Source organism: Penicillium taxi (assembly GCF_028828555.1).
Source record: "Penicillium taxi strain IBT 34144 chromosome Unknown utg000006l_segment0_segment0, whole genome shotgun sequence".
Lineage (NCBI taxonomy): Eukaryota > Fungi > Ascomycota > Eurotiomycetes > Eurotiales > Aspergillaceae > Penicillium > Penicillium taxi.
In genome coordinates this window covers 2,331,884-2,354,274 of record NW_026643208.1, presented here as the reverse complement: position 1 = coordinate 2,354,274, position 22,391 = coordinate 2,331,884, and the positions used below count along the sequence as shown (strand labels likewise).

General features: G+C 47.9%; 11 protein-coding genes across 11 annotated transcripts; 4 read left to right on the top strand and 7 right to left on the bottom strand.

The window, feature by feature from the left end:
* Positions 1-107: 107 nt before the first annotated feature.
* On the top strand, positions 108-6,053 carry N7495_009969 (RNA helicase SLH1; the record flags this gene model as incomplete). Its single annotated transcript, XM_057212620.1, has 1 exon — positions 108-6,053. One exon carries the CDS (start codon positions 108-110, stop codon positions 6,051-6,053), a length of 5,946 nt encoding a protein of 1,981 aa, XP_057059483.1.
* A 17-nt stretch (positions 6,054-6,070) lies between these two features.
* Positions 6,071-7,078, bottom strand: N7495_009968 (arylamine N-acetyltransferase family protein; the record flags this gene model as incomplete). The annotated part of the gene is made up of 2 exons (XM_057212619.1): positions 6,071-6,626; positions 6,684-7,078. 2 exons carry the CDS (start codon positions 7,076-7,078, stop codon positions 6,071-6,073), a joined length of 951 nt encoding a protein of 316 aa, XP_057059482.1.
* A 354-nt stretch (positions 7,079-7,432) lies between these two features.
* On the bottom strand, positions 7,433-7,763 carry N7495_009967 (uncharacterized protein; the record flags this gene model as incomplete). The annotated part of the gene is made up of 2 exons (XM_057212618.1): positions 7,433-7,591; positions 7,698-7,763. 2 exons carry the CDS (start codon positions 7,761-7,763, stop codon positions 7,433-7,435), a joined length of 225 nt encoding a protein of 74 aa, XP_057059481.1.
* A 921-nt stretch (positions 7,764-8,684) lies between these two features.
* N7495_009966 (ankyrin repeat domain-containing protein) lies at positions 8,685-10,287 on the bottom strand (the record flags this gene model as incomplete). Its single annotated transcript, XM_057212617.1, has 2 exons — positions 8,685-10,114; positions 10,284-10,287. The coding sequence occupies 2 exons, from the start codon at positions 10,285-10,287 to the stop codon at positions 8,685-8,687; spliced, it is 1,434 nt and encodes a 477-aa protein (XP_057059480.1).
* A 1,755-nt stretch (positions 10,288-12,042) lies between these two features.
* On the bottom strand, positions 12,043-13,085 carry N7495_009965 (uncharacterized protein; the record flags this gene model as incomplete). The annotated part of the gene is made up of 2 exons (XM_057212616.1): positions 12,043-12,929; positions 12,992-13,085. The coding sequence occupies 2 exons, from the start codon at positions 13,083-13,085 to the stop codon at positions 12,043-12,045; spliced, it is 981 nt and encodes a 326-aa protein (XP_057059479.1).
* Positions 13,086-14,289: 1,204 nt separating this feature from the next.
* Positions 14,290-14,526, top strand: N7495_009964 (uncharacterized protein; the record flags this gene model as incomplete). The annotated part of the gene is made up of 1 exon (XM_057212615.1): positions 14,290-14,526. The coding sequence occupies one exon, from the start codon at positions 14,290-14,292 to the stop codon at positions 14,524-14,526; it is 237 nt and encodes a 78-aa protein (XP_057059478.1).
* Positions 14,527-15,000: 474 nt separating this feature from the next.
* On the top strand, positions 15,001-15,857 carry N7495_009963 (fungal specific transcription factor domain-containing protein; the record flags this gene model as incomplete). Its single annotated transcript, XM_057212614.1, has 2 exons — positions 15,001-15,320; positions 15,398-15,857. The coding sequence occupies 2 exons, from the start codon at positions 15,001-15,003 to the stop codon at positions 15,855-15,857; spliced, it is 780 nt and encodes a 259-aa protein (XP_057059477.1).
* Positions 15,858-15,866: 9 nt separating this feature from the next.
* On the top strand, positions 15,867-16,645 carry N7495_009962 (uncharacterized protein; the record flags this gene model as incomplete). Its single annotated transcript, XM_057212613.1, has 2 exons — positions 15,867-16,541; positions 16,598-16,645. 2 exons carry the CDS (start codon positions 15,867-15,869, stop codon positions 16,643-16,645), a joined length of 723 nt encoding a protein of 240 aa, XP_057059476.1.
* A 112-nt stretch (positions 16,646-16,757) lies between these two features.
* N7495_009961 (monooxygenase) lies at positions 16,758-18,433 on the bottom strand (the record flags this gene model as incomplete). Its single annotated transcript, XM_057212612.1, has 3 exons — positions 16,758-17,579; positions 18,011-18,129; positions 18,211-18,433. 3 exons carry the CDS (start codon positions 18,431-18,433, stop codon positions 16,758-16,760), a joined length of 1,164 nt encoding a protein of 387 aa, XP_057059475.1.
* Positions 18,434-18,487: 54 nt separating this feature from the next.
* Positions 18,488-18,900, bottom strand: N7495_009960 (uncharacterized protein; the record flags this gene model as incomplete). The annotated part of the gene is made up of 3 exons (XM_057212611.1): positions 18,488-18,492; positions 18,544-18,838; positions 18,892-18,900. 3 exons carry the CDS (start codon positions 18,898-18,900, stop codon positions 18,488-18,490), a joined length of 309 nt encoding a protein of 102 aa, XP_057059474.1.
* A 1,155-nt stretch (positions 18,901-20,055) lies between these two features.
* N7495_009959 (uncharacterized protein) lies at positions 20,056-22,151 on the bottom strand (the record flags this gene model as incomplete). Its single annotated transcript, XM_057212610.1, has 7 exons — positions 20,056-20,730; positions 20,792-20,873; positions 20,935-21,417; positions 21,492-21,537; positions 21,585-21,661; positions 21,717-21,747; positions 21,812-22,151. The coding sequence occupies 7 exons, from the start codon at positions 22,149-22,151 to the stop codon at positions 20,056-20,058; spliced, it is 1,734 nt and encodes a 577-aa protein (XP_057059473.1).
* Between the last annotated feature and the right edge of the window lie 240 nt (positions 22,152-22,391).

The following is a 22,391-nucleotide window of genomic DNA, read 5'->3' as shown; positions in this document are numbered from 1 at the left end:
TATGTCAGCATTGAAGATGCCTAGAACCCACACAATCGCTTTGATATCCCCACAAGCTAACGAACAGCCCACCAGCTTATAGCATCGTGCGTAGCAAAAATAGCAACATGACGTCTACCGAATCTGAATGGCTCTCGCAGCTCGCTACTATGAGGCAGGTCATCGCCGACTTGAATCTCCCAAAAAACCTGCCCTATGATACCACTAGCTATGGAAGCGACGTCGAATTGGATATTGATGATGAATATTCCTCCCCCGGCACAGTGGATGACGTCTGGGATATTATAAGCTCCGACGACGAGACAGACGACTTGGACGAGTACGAATACAACCACTTTGCGACTGCGCCTCTCTCGACAGGACTATACGATCGGAGCTGGCTAGAGGCGAAATGTGAGGATGTCGCCGTGCGAAGCTCCATGAACGCTTCTGAGCTGTCTCAGCAAATTATTGCCACACTGGTTGCCGAAAGTGACGATGCGGAACTGCAGATGTCGCTCGCAGAAATTGTGGGGTTCGACGACCTGGATTTGGTTATAGAACTGATTACACATCGGGTGGACATCTTGTCAGATAAACCACAGAGAGTGGCGGCACAGTCAGACGGATTATCAGCTGGAAGACTCTTGACTAAAGCGGAAAGAGAGGATGCTCTGTGGCAACGTGATTACGAGCACAAGAATACTCCATTGATGCCAGCGCAGACCCGAACTGAGCCGATGTATCCCCATGTCTATAAGCTTCATGCTTCTGGGAACCTTGCGGTTGGTGGTAAGAAATATGGGCTTCCAGTAGGAAGTGAAGTGGCCGAAGAACCCAAATATACCGAATATTCGATCCCTGCCTCCAGGGTCGGTGCAGCCGCAAAGAACCAGAAGCTGGTTGAGATCGCGGGACTGGATGGCCTATGTCAGGGAACATTCAAAGGCTACAAAGCTCTTAACCGAATGCAGAGCTTGCTCTACGACGTAGCGTATAAGACAAGCGAAAATATGTTGATTTGTGCGCCCACTGGTGCGGGTAAGACCGACGCTGCCATGCTGACCATCCTCAACGCGATCGGAAAGAACACGAGTCCAAACCCATTGGAAGAGCCCCTTGCAGTGGAGTTCACAGTCGCAGTTGACGACTTCAAGATTGTTTACGTCGCCCCTATGAAAGCTCTGGCCGCTGAAGTGACAGAAAAACTCGGCAAACGTCTTGCGTGGCTGGGAATCAAAGTCCGCGAATTGACCGGTGATATGCAGTTGAGCAAGCGAGAAATCGTGGAAACTCAGATCATTGTCACTACCCCTGAGAAATGGGATGTGGTTACCCGCAAGAGTACGGGCGATACTGAACTCGTCCAAAAGGTTCGACTTCTCATTATCGATGAAGTTCACATGCTTCACGATGAGCGTGGTGCTGTCATTGAGTCTCTGGTTGCCCGAACCCAACGTCAGGTGGAGAGTACACAGTCCTTGATCCGCATCGTCGGTCTCTCGGCCACCCTTCCCAACTACGTTGACGTGGCAGACTTCCTCAAGGTAAATAAGATGGCTGGTCTTTTCTTCTTTGACTCATCATTTCGTCCGGTGCCTCTCGAGCAGCACTTCATTGGTGTGAAGGGTAAACCTGGCTCCAAGCAATCTCGCGAGAATATTGACGTGGTGGCTTATGAAAAGGTCCGCGACATGCTGGAGAGAGGCCATCAGGTGATGGTGTTTGTGCATTCTCGTAAAGATACCGTCATGACAGCCCGCATGTTGAAACAACTGGCAGCTGAGGACGGCTGTGAAGATTTGTTCAGCTGTCAAGATCATGAAGACTACTCGTCAGCCCTGCGAGACATGAAGCATGCGCGTGCCCGCGAACTGCGAGATCTCTTTGCTGGCGGATTCGGAGCCCATCATGCTGGACTGAGTCGCAGTGATCGTAATCTCATGGAACGTATGTTCTCGGAGGGGTTGATCAAGGTGCTTTGCTGTACAGCTACCCTCGCCTGGGGAGTGAATCTTCCCGCTGCTGCGGTCGTCATCAAGGGTACCCAGCTGTACAACGCGCAGGAGGGTAAATTTGTCGATTTGAGTATTCTTGATGTGCTGCAGATCTTTGGTCGTGCGGGTCGTCCTCAATTTCAGGATACCGGTATTGGCTTCATCTGCACGACCCATGACAAGCTGCAGCACTATCTGTCTGCCGTAACCGCACAGCAACCGATTGAGTCTCGTTTCTCAAAACGACTAGTGGATAACTTGAATGCCGAAATCTCCCTTGGTACTGTAACTTCTGTCCCCGAAGCAGTGCAGTGGCTAGGCTACTCGTATCTCTTTGTCCGTATGAAACGTGAACCCAGAAACTACGGTATCGAGTTTTCTGAGCTTCGGGATGACCCCATGCTAGTTCAAAGACGCCGACAACTAATTATTCAGGCTGCTCGAACTCTTCAGAAAAGCCAGATGATCATCTTCAATGAAAAGACCGAAGATCTCAAGGCCAAGGACGTCGGTCGTATTGCTAGTCAGTACTACGTCCTGCAAGGCAGTATCGAGATTTTTAACGAAATGATGCGCCCTCGCGCAGGCGAGGCCGATGTCCTTAAAATGATCAGCATGAGTGGCGAATTTGACAATATCCAAGCTCGAGAGAGTGAGTCAAAAGAGCTGCAACGGCTACGCGATGAAGTCGCCCAGACAGAGGTCGAAGGTGGAAATGACTCGCCGCATGCTAAAACGAACATCCTCCTTCAATCGTATATCTCCCGTGCGAAGATCGAGGACTTTGCATTGGTATCGGACACGGGATATGTTGCGCAGAACGCGGCCCGTATCTGCCGCGCCCTGTTTATGATTGCGCTGAATCGCCGCTGGGGCTATCAATGCCAAGTGCTTTTGTCTCTATGCAAGTCGATTGAAAAGCAGATTTGGCCCTTTGATCATCCCTTCCACCAATTTGACCTTCCACAGCCAATCTTGAGGAACTTAGATGAACGGCTGCCGACATCTTCCGTAGAATCAATGAAGGAGATGGAGAGTGCTGAAATCGGCCAACTTGTCCACAATCACAAGATGGGCAAGGTCTTGACCAAGCTCTTGGATAACTTCCCCACTCTTAGCGTCGAAACGGAGATCGCACCGTTGAACCGGGATGTTCTTCGCATTCGGCTTTCAATCTACCCAGAGTTTACGTGGAATGACCGCCACCATGGCGCTTCCGAGTCGTTCTGGGTCTGGGTGGAGAATTCCGAGACCTCTGAAATCTACCATCACGAGTACTTCATACTGAACCGTAAAAAGTTGTACGATGAACACGAACTAAATTTTACTATCCCACTGTCCGACCCGCTTCCAAGCCAGATCTATATACGATTAATCTCCGACCGTTGGCTCGGAGCAGAAACAGTCAGCCCAGTTTCATTCCAGCATCTGATCCGCCCAGATACCGAGAGCGTGTACACCGATCTATTGAATTTACAGCCTCTGCCGGTCTCTGCGTTGAAAAACCCTATCCTGGAGGAACTGTACGGCCAGCGCTTCCAGTTCTTCAACCCGATGCAAACACAAATCTTTCACTTGTTGTACCACACAGCTGCGAATGTTCTTCTCGGTTCCCCTACGGGCAGTGGAAAGACTGTGGCTTGTGAACTAGCGATGTGGTGGGCATTCCGCGAGAAGCCTGGCTCAAAAGTGGTATACATTGCGCCGATGAAAGCCCTTGTCCGTGAGCGTGTGAAGGATTGGTCCAAACGCTTCACTCACGCCATGGGACTGAAGCTGGTTGAGTTGACCGGTGACAACACTCCCGATACCCGAACGATTCGAAACGCCGATATTATCATCACCACGCCTGAGAAGTGGGACGGTATCTCACGTAGCTGGCAAACCCGAGACTATGTGCGTAAGGTCAGCCTCGTCATCATTGACGAGATTCATTTGCTGGGCGGCGATCGAGGACCTATTCTTGAGATCATTGTCTCGCGAATGAACTACATCGCCTCTCAGTCCAAGGGCTCTGTCCGTCTTATGGGCATGTCGACTGCCTGTGCCAATGCCAGCGATCTCGCTAACTGGCTTGGTGTCAAGGAGGGATTGTACAATTTCCGGCACTCTGTTCGTCCGGTTCCTCTCGAGATTTTCATTGACGGATTCCCGGAACAACGGGGCTTCTGTCCTCTGATGCAGTCTATGAACCGACCAACCTTCCTGGCAATCAAAAACCATTCTCCTGAAAAGCCGGTTATTGTCTTTGTGGCCTCTCGTCGACAGACTCGTCTCACTGCCAAGGATCTGATCAATTACTGCGGCATGGAAGACAATCCTCGCCGATTTGTCCGCATGTCGGAGGATGACTTAGAAGCTAACCTGGCCCGTGTAAAGGACGATGCTCTGAGAGAGGCTCTCAATTTTGGCATCGGTTTGCATCATGCTGGTCTGGTAGAGTCTGATCGACAGCTCGCTGAAGAGCTCTTTGCGAACAATAAGATCCAGGTTCTTGTCGCCACCAGCACTCTCGCCTGGGGTGTCAACCTGCCGGCACACTTGGTCGTAGTGAAAGGAACCCAGTTCTTTGATGCTAAGATCGAGGGATACAGGGACATGGACTTGACGGATGTCCTCCAGATGCTGGGTCGTGCTGGACGTCCCCAATTTGACAATTCTGGAATCGCTCGCATATTCACCCAGGACTCCAAGAAGGCGTTCTACAAGCATTTCCTGCACACTGGCTTCCCGGTGGAGTCAACCCTGCACAAAGTCTTGGACAACCACTTGGGCGCCGAAGTATCTGCCGGAACTATTGGAACCAAGCAGGATGCCCTCGATTACTTAACGTGGACTTTCTTCTTCCGCCGACTGCACAAGAACCCGTCGTACTATGGTCTTGAGATCTCAGCTGAGGAGCAAAACACCATGGCTGCTCAGGCCGTAGCCCAGGACTTTATGATTGAGCTCGTGGATAAATCTCTCAATGACCTGGCTGAGTCTTCCTGTATCCTCGTAGACTCTGCGACCGGCGAGGTTGACTCTACGCCCTTTGGCAAGATCATGAGTTACTATTACCTCTCGCACAAGACGATCCGATACTTGGTGTCGCATGCCAAGCCCGATCCCACCTTCCAAGACGTCTTGAGCTGGATGTGCTCTGCTACTGAGTTTGACGAGCTGCCGGTCCGCCACAATGAGGATCTGATCAATGCTGAACTTGCATTGAACTTGCCTCTCTCTATTGAATGCATGGGTGATATTCCAATGTGGGACCCTCACGTCAAGGCCTTCTTGCTGCTGCAGGCCTACATGTCGCGGATCGACCTCCCAATCTCTGATTATGTGGGTGATCAGACATCCGTCCTGGATCAGGGCATTCGTATTATTCAGGCTTCCATCGATGTCATGGCCGAAATGGGTTATGTCCTCGCGTGCCAGATGTTGATGACTCTGTTACAGTCCATCAAATCCGCCCGCTGGCCAGAGGACCACCCCTTGTCCATCCTTCCCGGCGTGCAAGTCGAGAAGCCACCACGCGGTCTTCCCTCGACGCTTGTCGCTCTCTCTTCTCAATCTGTGTCTAGTCTGGCTAAAAACTTGCACCTTCCGGCACAGTTCACCCGCGCCGCATCTCAAATCCCCCTTCTTTCCCTCGCTGTTACTGGGGTCACTTCCCGGGGTATTAATGTGAACCTCACACGCCGCAATCCAGCCACAAATCCTGAGTATAGGATCTATGCTCCGCGCTTCCCTAAGCCGCAGACAGAAGGTTTCTTCCTTGTCGTGAGTAGTGCTAATCCGGATGGAAGTGACGGAGAGCTACTTGGTCTGAAACGCGTCTCATGGCCTCCAGCTTCCAAGCAGGATGGCTACAAGGGTCGCGGCAAAGGCAAAAGCGAAGGCCCACTCACAGTGCGGTCCTCACTCAAGTTCCCTGGCTTTACCGCGGGCATCACGAAGGTCAATGTCAAGGTCATCAGTGACTCATACATGGGCATGCAATGGATGGTATCAAATGTGGAGGTGGAATTAAGTTCTAATACAGTACAGACAGTAGAAGCATCATCTAGCACTCCCCAGAAGGGGGAGTAAGTGGATTCAGATAGGATTTAAATGACAATATCAAGAGAAAACCACTTTTTCAACGCAGCAACCCTCGCCCTATCCGTCTCAATAGTATCAATAACCCTCGTCTTACCGCCCATATTCAACTTAACAACATCATTTACAAACATCACCTTCCCAACAACCTGCACCCCATCATCGACATCCTTAACCTCGCCCTCGAGCAACGGAAACTGCCCCGTCTCACCAGCCCGAATAAACTTAACAACCCAGCGATTCCGCTTCGTCAACGCATCCCAACTTGTAAACCGATTAATGACTTCAAAATCCTCCTGGAAAAACTCCAGCTCAGCAAAACTGTAGAATGTGTTCCACTCCCTGTCAACTCCGTTGCGGTACTGGTACATCCAGACTTTCTGTTCAGGCCGTGTCTGCTTCGCCATGTTTCCATAGACTAGCCGCACTTCTTGCGGGCCTAGGTTTTTGGATGTTTGGCCTGAGATCAGGGGCAAAGGTCTTGTGGGACCGTCTCCTCCGAACGCAGCATCAACATGATACTCCACACCAGAAGGCAGGCGCACAATATTCACAATGTGAGTCCTGGCCGTATTAGTAAGGCTCAAGTACAAACCATGGAAAGAAAAGGATGGACCCTACCAGCCAAAGAATTCACCTGCCGGAACACCATTTTCCCTGGGCCGATTCCGTACACCAGTGCTATAAACATCGAACCCGAGCCCACGGAGAACATGAGAGAAGAAGATACTACATTCAAGACAATAGCCGCCTCGTCCAGAAGGCTCGCTCTCACCGACGCCCATGAGCTTGGAGTAAATCGCCTGTGGGTCAATGTTTACATCGCTAGTCGCTGCATAATGTACATCGAGATTGTCGTAGGGGAAGCGCGTGATTTGGCCGCGGAATAGTGTCGTTAGTGCCTCTTCTGTCTTGGGATATGAAGCTGGAGATTGGATCCAGGGTTCATATGCTGCCGGGAGGGCGAGATATTTTAGGTATTTTGTCAATTGGGCTGGGGAATATGCCGATACCATGATTGAGGTTGGGGTGATTGGATTGAACCCTTGAAATTTATGAATTGAAAATTGCGAAAGAGAAGGAAAATTGCTAGGTTTTATAGATAAATTCTATTTTTTTTATTTAATTTTTGAGTCAGAGTTCGGGATTGAGATAACATCTAGATTGCGCCATCTCTTATCGGCTAAATATACTGGAGTTTCATCTATGATATAGAACCTCCCCATTATAGGAATTCACCTGCTTGTACTTATTAATAGTAGGCATCTTGATCTGTGTAAGAAGAGCATCAAATCCATCTAGTGCCGTCATCACACGCCGATAATTGTTTGGAGCTTGGCCATTCGTCAATGCTTGAATGTACCCGTTCCTCATAGTTCTGACGCTTCCCGGCGTGCTCTATCCAGGTTTGTTGCGAATGTGTCATCTAGCCACAGTCCCCAGACATTCTGAAGGTTATATGTTTCTGTTACTTCTTCGATGTAACTGAGCTGTTCGTGCGTCACCTGAATGACATTATCAAAACGAGTCTGGAACTTAGTTTGGCGAATATACACGAAGGCCGCAAAAACCTAGCCATAATGGTTAGCCACTACCTAGATCTACCGAAGGGACTTTGACCAGAAGATCACTCACCTCTTGAAAAGCCGAAAGCAATTCATCGGCGGCATCATCAGTACCTGCCTTTAGTACAGGCTTCATGAGGCGTTTAACACGATCCGTAGTTAATGGGGACTGGTTAAGGAAAATTTTTCCCTTTGCACCATTGACTCTATTTTCTAACACCAGAAATGGAAATTGATTATATGTAGATCTAAAAGATTTTGTCGGTACACCAGTACCAAGTGTAGAATAGCTATTCGAAATGGTAAACAAGAGGCTAACGCCCACTTCTGACATCTATCACAGGTAACGCTTTACGCCCCTATCGCTTATAACTGAGAATAGTGATAAACGCGGTGAGCTCCAAAAAACCACTACTCAACACTGTAGACAAACCACCAAGTGTAGTGGTTTCTACAGTACTGAATATTGTGGTTGTTATGTAGTCTGGTCTTTCATTGACGGAGAGAACTAGCTACTTATAGTACATGAGGGTTCCTCCATTCATCCGAGACAGAAGAGACGGTGAAGACGGAACACTACTGTCGCGAATGCACATCACTTAAGGGTGTCGTTTGCGATGAATGCATATCGTTCAGGGATGCCGTGATATACTAAAATAGTTCCTCCAAGTAGTTATTTCGAACTGAGAGTTGTTGGCAAAGGTTCTGCTTCCATATGTTGACAACCTTGTTTCTCATACGGCTGTCGCAACAGTAACCTCTGCGTAGTCTGGATCTGCATATTAAAGCACTTTGTATCCACGGCCATATTTGTTAGTGTTTCCATTATTTATAAAACCACCACCCTAAGAGGATTTGACCCTATTGATGTTAATCTCCCTCAACGGCGTGGGATACAACAGGAGGGACTAGATTGGGAGCCGCCAGAAGGCTGAGAAGGGGAAAGGACTCTACACAAGTTGGCTTGACTAGCGGTCAGGGATCAGCGGAGTCGGTGAGCCGGCCAAGGATCGGCCTCGAGATGGTAGCGAATACCGATCTCTAGAGGCACTGACGATCACTGGGGACACAGGGATTCGTCGCCATATGCGTTCAAATGCGCTGCGTACTCCAAGAGCAGTCTGATAATCTCTCGATAGCCATCCCTTGAGGCGGCCTGGAGAGCATTGCCGTACTTGCCGCCCTGCGAATTCACGTCCGCTCCCTTATCCAAGAGAAGTTTGACAATCTCGAGATGGCCTTCCGACGAGGCGGCCTGGAGAGCGTTACCGTACTTGCCGCCCTGCGCATTTACGTCTGCTCCCTTATCCAAGAGAAGCTTGACAATCTCAAGATAGCCTTTATACGAGGTGGCCTGAAGAGCGTTGCCGTGTTCGCCGCCCTGCGCATTCACGTCCGCTCCCTTATCCAAGAGAAGTTTGACAATCTCGAGATCGCCTTTATATAAGGCGGCGTAGAGAGCGTTACCATAGTAAGCGCCCTGCGCATTCACGTCTGCTCCCTTATCCAAGAGAAGCTTGACAATCTCGAGATCACCTTTATACGAGGCGGCGTAGAGAGCGTTGCCATAGTAAGCGCCCCGCGCATTCACGTCCGCTCCCTTATCTAAGAGATGCTTGACAATCTCGAGATGGCCTATATATAAGGCGGCCTGAAGAGCGTTGCCGTGTAAGCCGCCCTGCGCATTCACGTCCGCTCCCTTATTCAAGAGATGATTGACAATCTCGAGATCGCCTTTATACGAGGCGGCATAGAGAGCGTTGCCGTGTAAGCCGCCCTGCGCATTCACATCCGCTCCCTTATCTAGGAAAAGCTTGACAATCTCGAGATGGCTTATATATAAGGCGGCGTAGAGAGCGTTGCCATGTTCGCCGCCCTGCGCATTCACGTCCGCTCCCTTGTCCAAGAGAAGCTTGACAATCTCGAGATCGCCTATATAAGAGGCGGCCTGGAGAGCGTTGCCGTATTCGCCGCCCTGCGCATTCACGTCTGCTTCCTTATCCAAAAGAAGCTTGACAATCTCGAGATCGCCTTTATACGAGGCGGCATAGAGAGCGTTGCCGTGTAAGCCGCCCTGCGCATTCACATCCGCTCCCTTATCTAGGAAAAGCTTGACAATCTCGAGATGGCTTATATATAAGGCGGCGTAGAGAGCGTTGCCATGTTCGCCGCCCTGCGCATTCACGTCCGCTCCCTTGTCCAAGAGAAGCTTGACAATCTCGAGATCGCCTATATAAGAGGCGGCCTGGAGAGCGTTGCCGTATTCGCCGCCCTGCGCATTCACGTCTGCTTCCTTATCCAAAAGAAGCTTGACAATCTCGAGATCGCCTTTATACGAGGCCGTGTAGAGAGCGTTACCGTGTTCGCCGCCCTGCGCATTCATGTCCTTGACAATCTCGAGATCGCCTTTGTACGAGGCGGCGTAGAGAGCGTTGCCGTATTCGCCGCCCTGCGCATTCACGTCCGCTCCCTTATTCAAGAGTAGGGCTCGGCACGAATAATATTCGCAGTCGCTACCACTAGCTATTATTCGTATTCGCACTCGCGGTTGATGCGATTATTTGCGAATATTCGCAGTTTTCTGCCACCGCCTAGTTATACTTGTACTGCCCCTCAGCCTTCTAATAATACTGATCAGTCTGATCTTATCTCTCACCCATTAGGTCTTAAGGCTTGTGTTCTAAAAAAAACTACACGGTCCTCAACCTAGATCGTCAGATATTGATCAGTATTTTGACGAAGCTGTCGCTCGTTACTGAGAACAGTGAGCTCCAACAAACCGCTACTCAACACCGTAGAAAATCCACCGGGTGTAGTGGATGCTACGATACTGAATATTGCGATTATTGTGAAGTCTGCTTTTTCATTGATGAAAGAACTAGCTACTTATAGTATATGGGTGCCCCTCTGCCCTGGACGAATGTCAACATTCGTCCGAGACAGAAGAGACGGTGAAGACGGGACATTACTGTCGCGAATGCACATCGCTCAAGGGTGTCGTTTGCGATGAATGCATATCGTTCAAGGATGCTGTGATATACTAATCTAGTTCCAGAGTCACTGTCTTGGCAGAAGCTTTTTCGGCCGAAATACTTTCCGTCTGTTGATGGCCTTGTTTCTCGGCTGTCGCAACAGAAGCACCTATTCAGATTGATCCTACTATGACTAGCCTGAAGGACTGGCTGTTTTTATGGTGAAATGCCTACAAAGTTGAATATCTAAGGATGGCAGCAGCCGCAAGAGACTATATAGCTATTCCAGCAGCAGAAGTATCAGTAGAGAGACTATTTAGTAGTGTGAGGGACCTACTTGGTATTCGTCGATACTCCATGGCAGGTGAGACTATGCGAAAGAATGTGCTACTTCGTAACATCTATAAAGTCAAATATGATGAGTCTGATGATTAGTCTAAATCTTATGCATTTAAGGATAGTGAGAAACTACTTGAATGCTAGAAGTTGAATTTTCTTAGTTATGAAACCTAGTCGTCTATAGATAATTGAATATACCTAGATAGAAGAAATATATACCTCTTTAAAAAGCTCTTGATAGAGCTGTATCCGGAACTCCAGCTAAGTCATTGGAGGTAAATTCTTTTTTGGCGAGCTATCTTTGCAATTTACAATAGATATATCAAGAAGCAAGTAAAAGATAGGCCGCCAAGAGCGTAGAGTCTTTCGATGCATCTTATAATTTACGCGGAGTTGATTTGCTCGATCAACAGCTCCCATCTCATGATTATAATCATTGATTAAACAATGGATAGGAAGCTCTTTTACAGGGGAATCTTTAAAAGGCCCCCAGGCAATTTTTCCGCTCGTAGATGCAGTAAAGATCACGTAACTCGAGAACCTTTCATCCTTGATTTCATGCCGACCGACTCTTTCACATCCCTTAAAGATTTTGTACACAGTTTGGGCCTAGCTAGTTCTGAATCTAAGATTAGCCTTAGCCCTTCACATCAGACGTTTTTCTAGACCCAGAAGTTTCCCTAGGTATTAGACCATCTCCAAGGGCTCTGAGATTCTCAGTTTTTGTCGCGCGACTCTCACTCCCTTTAGGGCCCGACGAAGACGGAAATAGCGGACTTCGAAACAAAGGGCCTTAATAGTGGAATACCAATATTGAATAGCTCCTAATCTAGGACAGTAGAGATCAAAATCTTTTATTTATAGCGTTCGATCTCTATTTATAATATTTGAAAGAGAATATTGACGACTAGTGGTGAGATTTATCTTCTTTTCTCAAGTTATTTAGCACTTGGGCACGGTCACCAATTTGAAGTCCTAGAGGAAGCATTTCAAGATAGTGCCTCTTCAAACTCGACGAACCATCAGGGCCACCTACAACAATCAATCAATTCTGTACGCGCCTGAAATTTCATCTAGTAATATGTGCTTTCGATAAGAAATGAATCAAACATGTTCCTGGGAAACATTTGATATAACAGGAGCAACCGTTGGCTTAGGGAAGAGTTTATGCCAGTACTGCCAGACTACAAGCGTAGCAATGGTTGTTGGGATGGCAAACACCCAATATATCCAAAACTTATCTGACATACCCCAGCCATTATTTCCAGACTGGAAGAACGACATGCTGAAGATGGATGAGATGAAGGTAGGCGGGAGAAAGGCCAACGTGACAAATGCGATTGTTTTCATAGTCGAACTGTCGACCTGTGCGGCACGACCTATTTGCATAGACGTTTCTGCACTATCCTGGGCGACAATGTTGAACGCTAGTTGGATCTCGTTCTGGAGCCGCTTCTCGTTTGATATTGAGCGGTGGCGTAGACTTGCGATGTAGCACCGAAAAAACTCGATCTTGTTTTTGAGATCTTCATCTTCGCCAGAGTATGAGTTTCTTGGTTGTGATTCTATATAGAGACCGTATTGTTTGATGATAGTCTCGATATTTTGAACCGAGACGTCTAGACTCTCACTAACATGAATAGCGTGGCGGGCAATGTCATGCATTCTCCGGTACTCTGGCTGTAGTCTACCTGGATTGATATTTTTTTCAAACGCCCTCACTTGATCCCGGATGGCCCAGACAGCGGACTCTTCGATAGAGACCAAAATTTCTAGCACGTGCGAGTAGGGCCAGAATGGAATACCTAAGTAGGATTTGACTGGCTTCGATATTGACTGAAGCATTGGTTCCCAGTGGACTTTTGCCAGATCAAAAATAAGCAGAAATGTTTGATTCAGAGAAGGGATCCACCGAGTAAATATATTCAGCGTGATCCACTCGTAATTTGAATTACTCTGAATCTGTTTCGTCTCGAAGTATGCCCATGTATCTGTAGTATTTCAGCCACAAAATTACGTAGCGTGTATGGTATTAGAGTAATTATCTACTTACTGAAACCTATGACATTACCTTCTTGGTGCGTTGTCTCACAGCCGAAATATCCATTTGATTTTCTCCAAAATACAGACCACCATTTCTCAGGCATATTGAATGCTTGTAAAACTTTCTTGGGACATCCCATAGAGCACTTACGAATCTTCTGTGTGCTTACAAGTCTGTTGTCATGAGTAGTGTAAAACCAAGATGTAACACGAAGGCTGGACTAACATAACACACACTCGAGCTTCTGGAAATGCCGATATGGGGTTGCCAGTGGGATCTGTGGCTTGGAGATCCTTGGCATAAACCTGGCTCTTTCGCCAAATTTCATCTAAAGATTTGATTAGCTTGGCCTTTCGAGTTCGGAGGCGGCGCAACCTTTTCCCCACTGCGATACTTGCAGTAAACAACATTGACAGCTAATCTCACTCATGGCAGTTTCAAGAGAATAGTGCTTCAATAAAAGATTCTAATGTTGTAATTAGGCGAAAGATGGCGAAGTTAAGTAGTGTCAGGCACAGCCTCAGCCTTGGCCCCACCTATGCATAGTGGCCTCAGATCCGCATATATAAATGGTTGTTGTAAATTCCACAAATAGAACGAAGCTTTGTGTCATAACCAGTCATTAGGCTGCCACCCAGTACTGCCAAAGGCGCCCAAGCATCGATCATTTGCCTTTGTTACTCCGGTCGCACAGGCAGAACGGAAGTCACACCATTTATTTATATAAAAGACCGAAGCCAGGAAGGAACAATATACAAGATAATCATAGAATTAAGCCAAGGCAAAACTAAGCTAATACTTTAACATTTTTCTATCGCAACGCCTCGTGTATACATCCTAAGTTGATTGGATATACATAGGAATCCTTGCTAGCGCATCTACTAACTCTATGTCACACTGATTATTGTAGATTGTGTGGGTGCCCAGTAAAACTCTACCACTCCAAGATGGCTACCAAATGCCCTTTCAAGGTGTCCGAAAAGGAAAGGGAAGTGTTGCTTCAAGTGCTGGCTAGGTTCTCTGAACGTCTACAGCATTCTACAACACGAACCACGTAGTTCCATCTCCGAGGCTCTGACGAGTCTGTGATATGACTGCATGAGCTAAGCGCTATGTCAATAAAGCTAACACAGCAAATAAGTAGTACTCATACCTCCAACCCCTCACCTCGTGCAGGAGCAGATGTAAAATGTATGTAAAAATATTACCTACTGTATTTGTCATTTGAATGATCGAGTAGACTGCGCTATATATAATGCTGTGCACGGAAAGTTCCCCGCAGCGTTTTAGCTCTGACACTACAATATATGACGCTTATCGATAGCGTCTTAACGACACCAGGAAAGATAGTCGAGAAAGAAACCGAACGCCGAATTGCTGCAATCAATGCGGTGATTGCTGTCTGTGATGCGGAAGAAGGTGCTCCCTCGCGTCCTCCACCGCAAAAACGCCCGGTTGATGCTGTTGATGTACTCGCTGCTGCCCCCGGGCCTATGAGACAGAATTCTGCTCTTCCAGAAAATAGAGACGATACTTTTTCCTAAGCCATCGCTTTTGTCTGCGTCAAAATTGAAAATGTTAGACCAACGATCTGCTTTATCTGCCTTGGTAATTCTGGGCTGCCCGAAAATGAGCGTCTGAGAATGTATAAGAACCCTGTTTCTCTCAGTCGACACTTTGTCAACCGGCATATCGAGCCGTTCCTGAATGATATGCACTGTAGGTGTAATATTTGCGGAGAAGAGCTAGAATCAAAGAAATCACTCCTGAACCACGCAGAAAGAGTGTATGGGGCTGTCTCCTGTTTGCCTTTGCCAGCTCTTGGGCTACCCCTGCCACAGACACCAACGTTTTCTCTTTTCTTTTGGTACATTACTACTGGATCTGGCGTTTCTGGACATGATTGTCAATAGTTCAGAGTCAGCCATGTTGGAGACAGTGACGTTGAATTGACCTTCGTGGATACCAAGGCCGAGCTGGCCGATTCGGTGAATGAGATACGTAACTTGCGACTCACGATGAAAAATGAGCAGGTACCGGAGATGGATGACCCCGTTCCTCAACTTCTGAGTACATTGCCGGCTCGTTTCATCTGTGACCGACTAGTGAATCACTACCTGCAGACTTTCGAGTTGATCTATCGTTGTTTTCACATTCCTACATTCTGGGCAGAATACGAACAATACTTCAGCCAGCCGCAGCCTGTAGTTACAAACTTTGTAATCAAGTTGTGTTTGGTGCTGGCCATTGGAAGCATCTTCAGCAACGACGACGACAAAGTACTACAGCGCTCGCGGCGTACTTGGATACAAGCTGCTCAATACTGGATGGTTGGACCGTCGGAGAAAACTACCAACAATCTTGATGGAATTCAAATTTTCTGTCTTCTATTGGTTTCGCGGCAGATAACATTAGTCGGCCGTTCACCGTGGCTGTCGGAAAGTGGTCTACTTCGGGTGACTATGGCTATGGGCCTGCACCGAGATCCACAACTGTTTTCCCTGTCTCCTTTTCAAGCCGAGATACGAAGGAGGCTTTGGAAAACAGTCCTAGAGCTCGTAATCCATGGTTCAATGGACTGTTCCATCCCTTTCTTTCTTCAAACGACTTTGACGATCATATGCCTCTTAATGCCAGCGATGCTGATTTAGATTCAGCCAGCAAACAGTCTCCATCTCCACAACCGTTGACAAGCTATACGGAATCGTCGATACAAATTCTCATGCGTCAGTCCCTGCCGATACGACTTGAAGTTGTCAGGGCGGTCCAAAACGAGCGATTAGAGCACTCATACGAAATGGCCATTGAGCTAGCTACGAAACTTCAGACAGTTTGCCGTACTCTTGCAAGCTATTGTCGGTCGCATTGGTCGTAATTCCTAAGCATGCATCACGCTTTCCTTGATATGCAGATTCGTCGGTATATTCTGGTTCTGCATCGGCCTTTCATGCTACAAGCGCAAAAGGATTCCCGCTTCAATTTTTCCCGGAGGGTTTGTCAGGAGTCTGCAATGATTATCGCCACTTATGTCGAGCGATTTCCGCTACCTGCAGACTCTCTTGACGATCTGTCCAAGTTGATGGTGATGAGCACAGGGTCATTTCGCGGACCTTTGAGCCTGGACGTAATTTCAGTCTTGGGCTTGGAGGTTGTGTCTCAGCTGGAGGAAACGGGTTCCGGTCCGTCATCTGCTCCGATTGGTCTCAACCAAACATTGGTCCTTGATCCTCTCGCTGAACTGGCGCGCGGCCAGCGAGCGCCCATCATTCGACTTTTGGAACACATCAACGAACAATTACTGCAGATCGTAAAATTGGGCCATCCTACGTTGAAACGCTACATCTTTCTTGCTGGCATTCTTTCCCAGATATACGCCATGGAACGCGGCCAACCCATTTTGTCTGCTGTGCTGAACACTGCAAAAGACAGCCTGAAGGAGTGTTACGATGTACTACAGTCCTACAGGGCCGCCAATACTCCCCGAGAAGTGTCGCAAGACGTGATCGATAATGGGCTTCTTGACAGCCTGGATTTTGACGGCCTGGAATTTGGCGCAATGGTGAGTACAAATTACCAAATATGCGCCTCTTACATAGCACTACTGACTGAAGTCAGGACTCCAACTACCTGGACTTTTCGGTCTTTTTGGTTCCAACTATTTAATAGAGCAAGTTCACAGGACGATTTACGTTGCGAAATGAAGATCGTGATTAATTGAGGTTAATTCTTTCAGTTCTGTTCTATGTTTGATTGTCTCTGTCTCGGAAGGGTTTGCTTACAAAGGTGAGGTATGACCTGTTGCTTGAAGCAACACTTGTGATGCATTGTGCACCTTGTCCAGACTATCTGAGCGCCACGCTGAAAATCCATCAGGCCGCACGAGGACAAGACAAGCATCCCAAATTCGGAACGCATGAGTCTCATTCATCAAACAAAGGCTCTTTAAAGGAATACTGTGCTGGCGTGCTGCTTCTTCAAAACTAGCCAGTGCGATGGGCACCTGAAATTGGTCTCCGGCTGCTACTGCTTCTTTCTGCAGAAACGCGACCATGGTGAAGCCTTTCCCGAATCCATCGGAAATGGCGCTGCCGTCCGACAAAGCCACGTGCGGTACCCGCGAACCAGGAAAGGTAGTTGGGAGGTAGTTGCGTGAGTCGAACTGTGGTGCTGCCTTTTCAACATCCACCTGCTCGTTCAGTACTGCCAGACTCGACTCGTAGCGGTGACCCATTTCAACGCCGAAGCTCTGGTTATGGTCATCGTTTTGCTGAATGTACTGATCGATTTCCTCACGCAGGGCTATGCCGCGCTCATCTATGGATTCGATGACGACCGGATCCAATTTCACAGTTGTTGAAAGCCCCATGAGTTTCATCATGTGGATTTTGCTCCAGTGTTGCATCAGCGCTGCCACAGGACGACGTTCTTGTTCGTATGTCTTCATCAAGTGAGTGCCACCCCAGCCTTTAACAGTGGCTGCGAGCTTCCAGCCAAGATCCCAAGTATCAGCAAGGCCCATATTCATTCCGTAGCCGCCAGAAGGAATTGTCTGATGACAAGCATCTGCGGCAAGGAAGACGCGCTGATGATTTCCGCCCTACGTTTCGGCGAGAGCTACTGTCGGCGTGAAGCTAGATCAAATTATAAGGTGTCTTTAAGTATTTAATATATATAGAAATGATCCATGAATTATTTTAACAAGCATATATTGAAGAGGTAATGATCTTAATGGTCATGAAATCAATTTCCGGACTCTCTAAATCTATACATACCGTCTGTTCGTCTACAGAGATTGATCCAAATGTAATACTAAAATCTCTGTATTTACACAGAAGAGATTCTGCCATGCCGCCGCAAGATCGTGTTCATGTCACGCGTGTGCCGATTTATGTTTCTCTGCCTCCACACCAGTCTCCTCTTCTTCACCAGATGTTGTAATTGCAGCAGGCTGCTGCGCTCAGTGCCCTTGCCTAGGCATCAGGCTTTTGTGAGGGAGTTCCAACCAGAAACTCTACCCCTCAGCCACACCAAAAAGATTGTCGCGACCATGAAGTTCACGCCACTGAACAAGGCCGCAAAGCGGAAAGAGCCTCCATCTATCTCTGCAATTGCACCAGCAATCGGAAGACTCGTAAGAGCAGCAATGCCTGCGATAGCAAGAATCAACCCGATTCGAAACTCGATCTCCTGAGGTGGCTAGAGAGTCATCACAAGGGGCGGTGTCAAACCAATGGTGGTGCCAGATCCGATACCAAACAAGGCGGCGAAGACAATGTTGGCCGCGTTACTGCGACCAGGCAACCACAAGGCCAGAGTGATGACACCAGTGAAAAAGAGCATGATGATAAGCACATTGAAACGGCCGTACTTGTCAGCAAGGCCATTGGGAATCGTACGTCCAAAAAAGCTCGCTCCGTTCATGATGAGAATCAGATTGTAGGCCATAGTCATTGACATTCCGTTATGCATAGCAGACAGGACAAGGTAGTCGAAAGGGACAAACAATCACCCTAAACCCTGGTTAGCTGTGTTGCGATGAAACATAATGATAGGTGGCTCACAGTAAAGGAAAAAGCAGAACGTCAACAAGATCAAGAAGTTGAATTCCGTGAAAGGCCGAAGGTAGTTCGCAAGGTTGAACTCCTTGCGAGTGTGAGGCAAGTTGGAGGAGATGGTGAGCATGGCAATAGCCCAGAGTCCAAGGATCAAGAAAGCGCAGATTCGCATCGTCCATGCAAAACCGACCTCCGAAAGGAGATTGTTGACCATGAGAGGAAAGATTACACCACCCAGACTCGAGCCTGCAACGGTCAATCCTCCTTCCAAAGCGCGGCGCTTTCTGAAGTAAGTCATAGGCTGTGAAGCTTGTCAGAAAATGCGCGATAAGTTCCAAGAGTGATCACACAAACCGAAGTCATTGCCGGAGTGAAAATGAGCGATGTGCCGATTCCTGAGCAAATCGACTGTGCCAACTAGAATTGGTAGTATTTGCTTGACAAGCTGGTGATCATGAGGCCAAACACATGCATCAATCCACCGATACAGATCGGCAATCGTGGTCAATAGTTGTCGAATAGATATCCAGACACCGGTGACATGAACAGCATGAAGAAAAATAGAGGAAGAAGAGAGTACTGTAATGACTATTTTTATCTTACCTCCTGACGAAGATATTCAACTTTGGAGATTGTCGTCCTTATGGTCCGAAATTTCCAAAAAGTATTAGCGTATATCCATGTGGTCGAAAACTCCCAGACAGGTTAGTGTTGTAGTCGAAAATTCTCAGATTAGACTCTATATAGGGTATACAGGGTAAATAGTGATTTCCATTTCTCTGGATTCTTTGGCCTATTCTTAGTATAATGGTACTCTCTACTCTTTTGTGTCAGGATGAGGAATCGATGTACTGGCTAGTACTGAAGATGTCCAATAGAATCTGATGGTTGATTGATTATTGATGGGTTGCCCTTAGTTGAGTATATCATTGATCCATGAGCCCTTATCTGAAACAGCCACCTATTGTAGTTTGGGTCCTTTGGTGATCATTCCAAAATGATCACCAATTATCAGGCCTATATAAAGTACCTCGGACTTTACAGGCCTTAAAAGTCTCAATTTGTCCTAAATTTCTTCTCCTTTCCCTTTGGCATGATATGTACCACTTTTCACTCTGTATCTTCTCAATCTCATGTTCTATCTCTTTATATCTGCCAGATTCGCACTGAAATAGCTCATACAGACCCGAAATTAAAGTTGGGTTAGTGGCTGTAGACTCCATCTTGCATAGGATATCCTTGTAATGCAATTAGCACATCGAGACCAGAAAGTCAGGTCTAATGCTCATGTCTAGTCTTCTCCTAGTTTTATAATGACCATATCCACTCTCTATCAGATATAGAAGAAGGATAGCATCAGATATAGTGATTCTATATTAGGCGCGAATTTACGAATATTTAATAAAGAGGCCTCTCTTTATTAAATGTTTATGCAGGTGAACCTTGCTCTCTCATATGGCCTTATTAGCACGCTATATATTCAACTAGATGGCGATGTATTCGACAAATAAATCATCACTACATCGAATCCAGCGCATCAAATTGGGAGGTGTTGCCCTCCCACCCAGAAAGAATCCGTATGCGTCCAACTCGCGAGCTCTCAGTGAATCGATACACCACAACCAACTGCTTGCGAGTACCCACCAGCGGGTCGTCCTCGCAAACGTCGTTCGTGATCCTGAATTCTTCATGCCGTTCAATCAGGTACCGCAATCGGTCAATCACCGACTGTTTATCATTGTAAAAACGTGACCCATAAACGATGGAGAGAATACAGACTGCACTGTTGGCTGGGTAACTGACATACCCCTCAAGCCGACTGAGCGCAGTTTGCATACGGACGGTATCGGTCTTGGCCGCCTCGACGTCTCGCTGTGCAGCTTCTAGTGCAACACGGTGGTCGACAGTGGCTGCCTCCTGAGCCTTGCGGGACGATTCAAGCTGCTCCTGTGTGCGTGCAAGCTCGGCCTGTGTAAGTTGGAGAGTCCGTTGTGTCTCGGCGACTTTGTCTGCGAGCTTGATACATTCAGCCTGCGTGGAAGCCATTGTTTCCTCTAGGGCCTGTTGGATGGGATCTATTTTGGGGGTTGCGGGCTCCTCGAGTCCGTTCTCGAATGAGAATTGCAGAAGCCCATTCTCGATCATTTGCACCGCTTCTGCATTACTTGTTCCTAGGTCCTTAGAGATTTTAACCTGTCCAAAAGAGATCAATTTATATCAAACCAAGGGCTGCAGAGTGTGGCCTAAAACTCACTGGCAGTCGAATGGCCCAGAGCTCTGGCGCCGTTACTCGAGACTCAGCTTCTATCTCTTTAGCCAACCCGGGGCGTTTATCCCTGGAAAAATTAGCTCCAGCTCGCCGCCACCGTCAGGAGATGGAGAGAAGATCAAACTCACAGCTTATCAATATCCTCCACAATCGTCGACATCTCAGCTCTAATCATCTTCCGCGTCGTCGCCAGCGCGCGGATCGAAACATCCACCGCATCGACAGCCTCACTCCTCTGATACTTCTCCGGCGCCTCCAGTGCAGCCTGTATGAGCGTCATATGCGCCTTGTACGCCATATACATATCCAACAACTCCCGCGCATAAGCATACGAGGCATCATACTGCGGGATCTTGATCTGGAGCGGCTGCGCCCATGCCAGGAAGCTGAGGTTATTATCATACTTGGTTAGGATTGCATGCGTGCGTTTGGGCGTTTTGCTCACGCGCGCAGGGAATGCGGCCGCGGCCTTGAAGAGCTCCTGTAGCGACCATTCGTCTTGCTCGTTTTTGATCTGCCCGCCGCCCATCCAGTTGACTGAGATCGTGGTTTCAGATGCGCTCAGCGCCGAGTCGACACCCCCGTGACGCCGGATGTAGAGAGGGTAAAGTCTTTATTGTCAGTTGCGCTGTTTATGGCGCTCTTGAGGGCAGACTCGACGCTGCTTTTTTTACTGCGGTCTAACGCTCGGACTGAGACGATGCCGTGCAGTTCTCCTCCTTCAACGAAGCCTGTGGTTGTTAGAATTGTTAGAGATGAATGTGCTAGGGAAGCTAACCGGAGATAAATGCGTCGCCGTAATAGTCGTGGAAAATTCCCGAGTCCATTTTTTCGAACTTGTACGCATTCTGATTACTACAGAGACCGGATTAGCATGAGACTTAGGATCGCAATTGGAGCGCAGGATTACAATTTGGCCGAATCAACAATTGTCGTCGTCTCTACCAGCAAATCATCGGTTAGCCAGCCCTCCCAACAAGCCTCCAGGAAGTCAAGCACACTCACGATTAATCACCTTAACCGAGACAACGGCGTTGATATCGGACGAGGAAAATTTAGCCTCATCAATGGAGAGCGAGCTCCCTGAAACCTCGATCGTCCCGCTCTTGATCGAGTTACCCGCCGAAATATTCATCGACTGCGTGATATCTGATAGCTTCTCGACGAATCTTGACGAGTAGCTGACGACCTGCGATACGGGCGCCGTATGGTCGATGGTTGTTTGTGAGATGCGCTCTTTGCCAAAGGTCACCGCGCCGTCCGCGCGCGCCTCCTGGAGAAACGAGTCGTACCCCTGACCGAGGCGCATGCTGTCATTGTACGGGATGAGGAGTAGGCCGACCATTTTGGCGTGTGGATATGTGTTGGAGAAGGGATTGGCGGGTAGGGCCTATATGTATACTGTCACTGGGTTTGGTCGACGGTCTAGATTCGCTGGCGCAAACTACTCTCGGCAAGAATGACCAGAAAATCTGGTGCTTTCCTCGTGATAATTTTTCATGTCTCTCAATATCTCCACTGTTCAGCTGGTATTGAGGCCAAAAATTGAATTCCGTTGGTTTAGCGTATTTTTACACTTCAATAC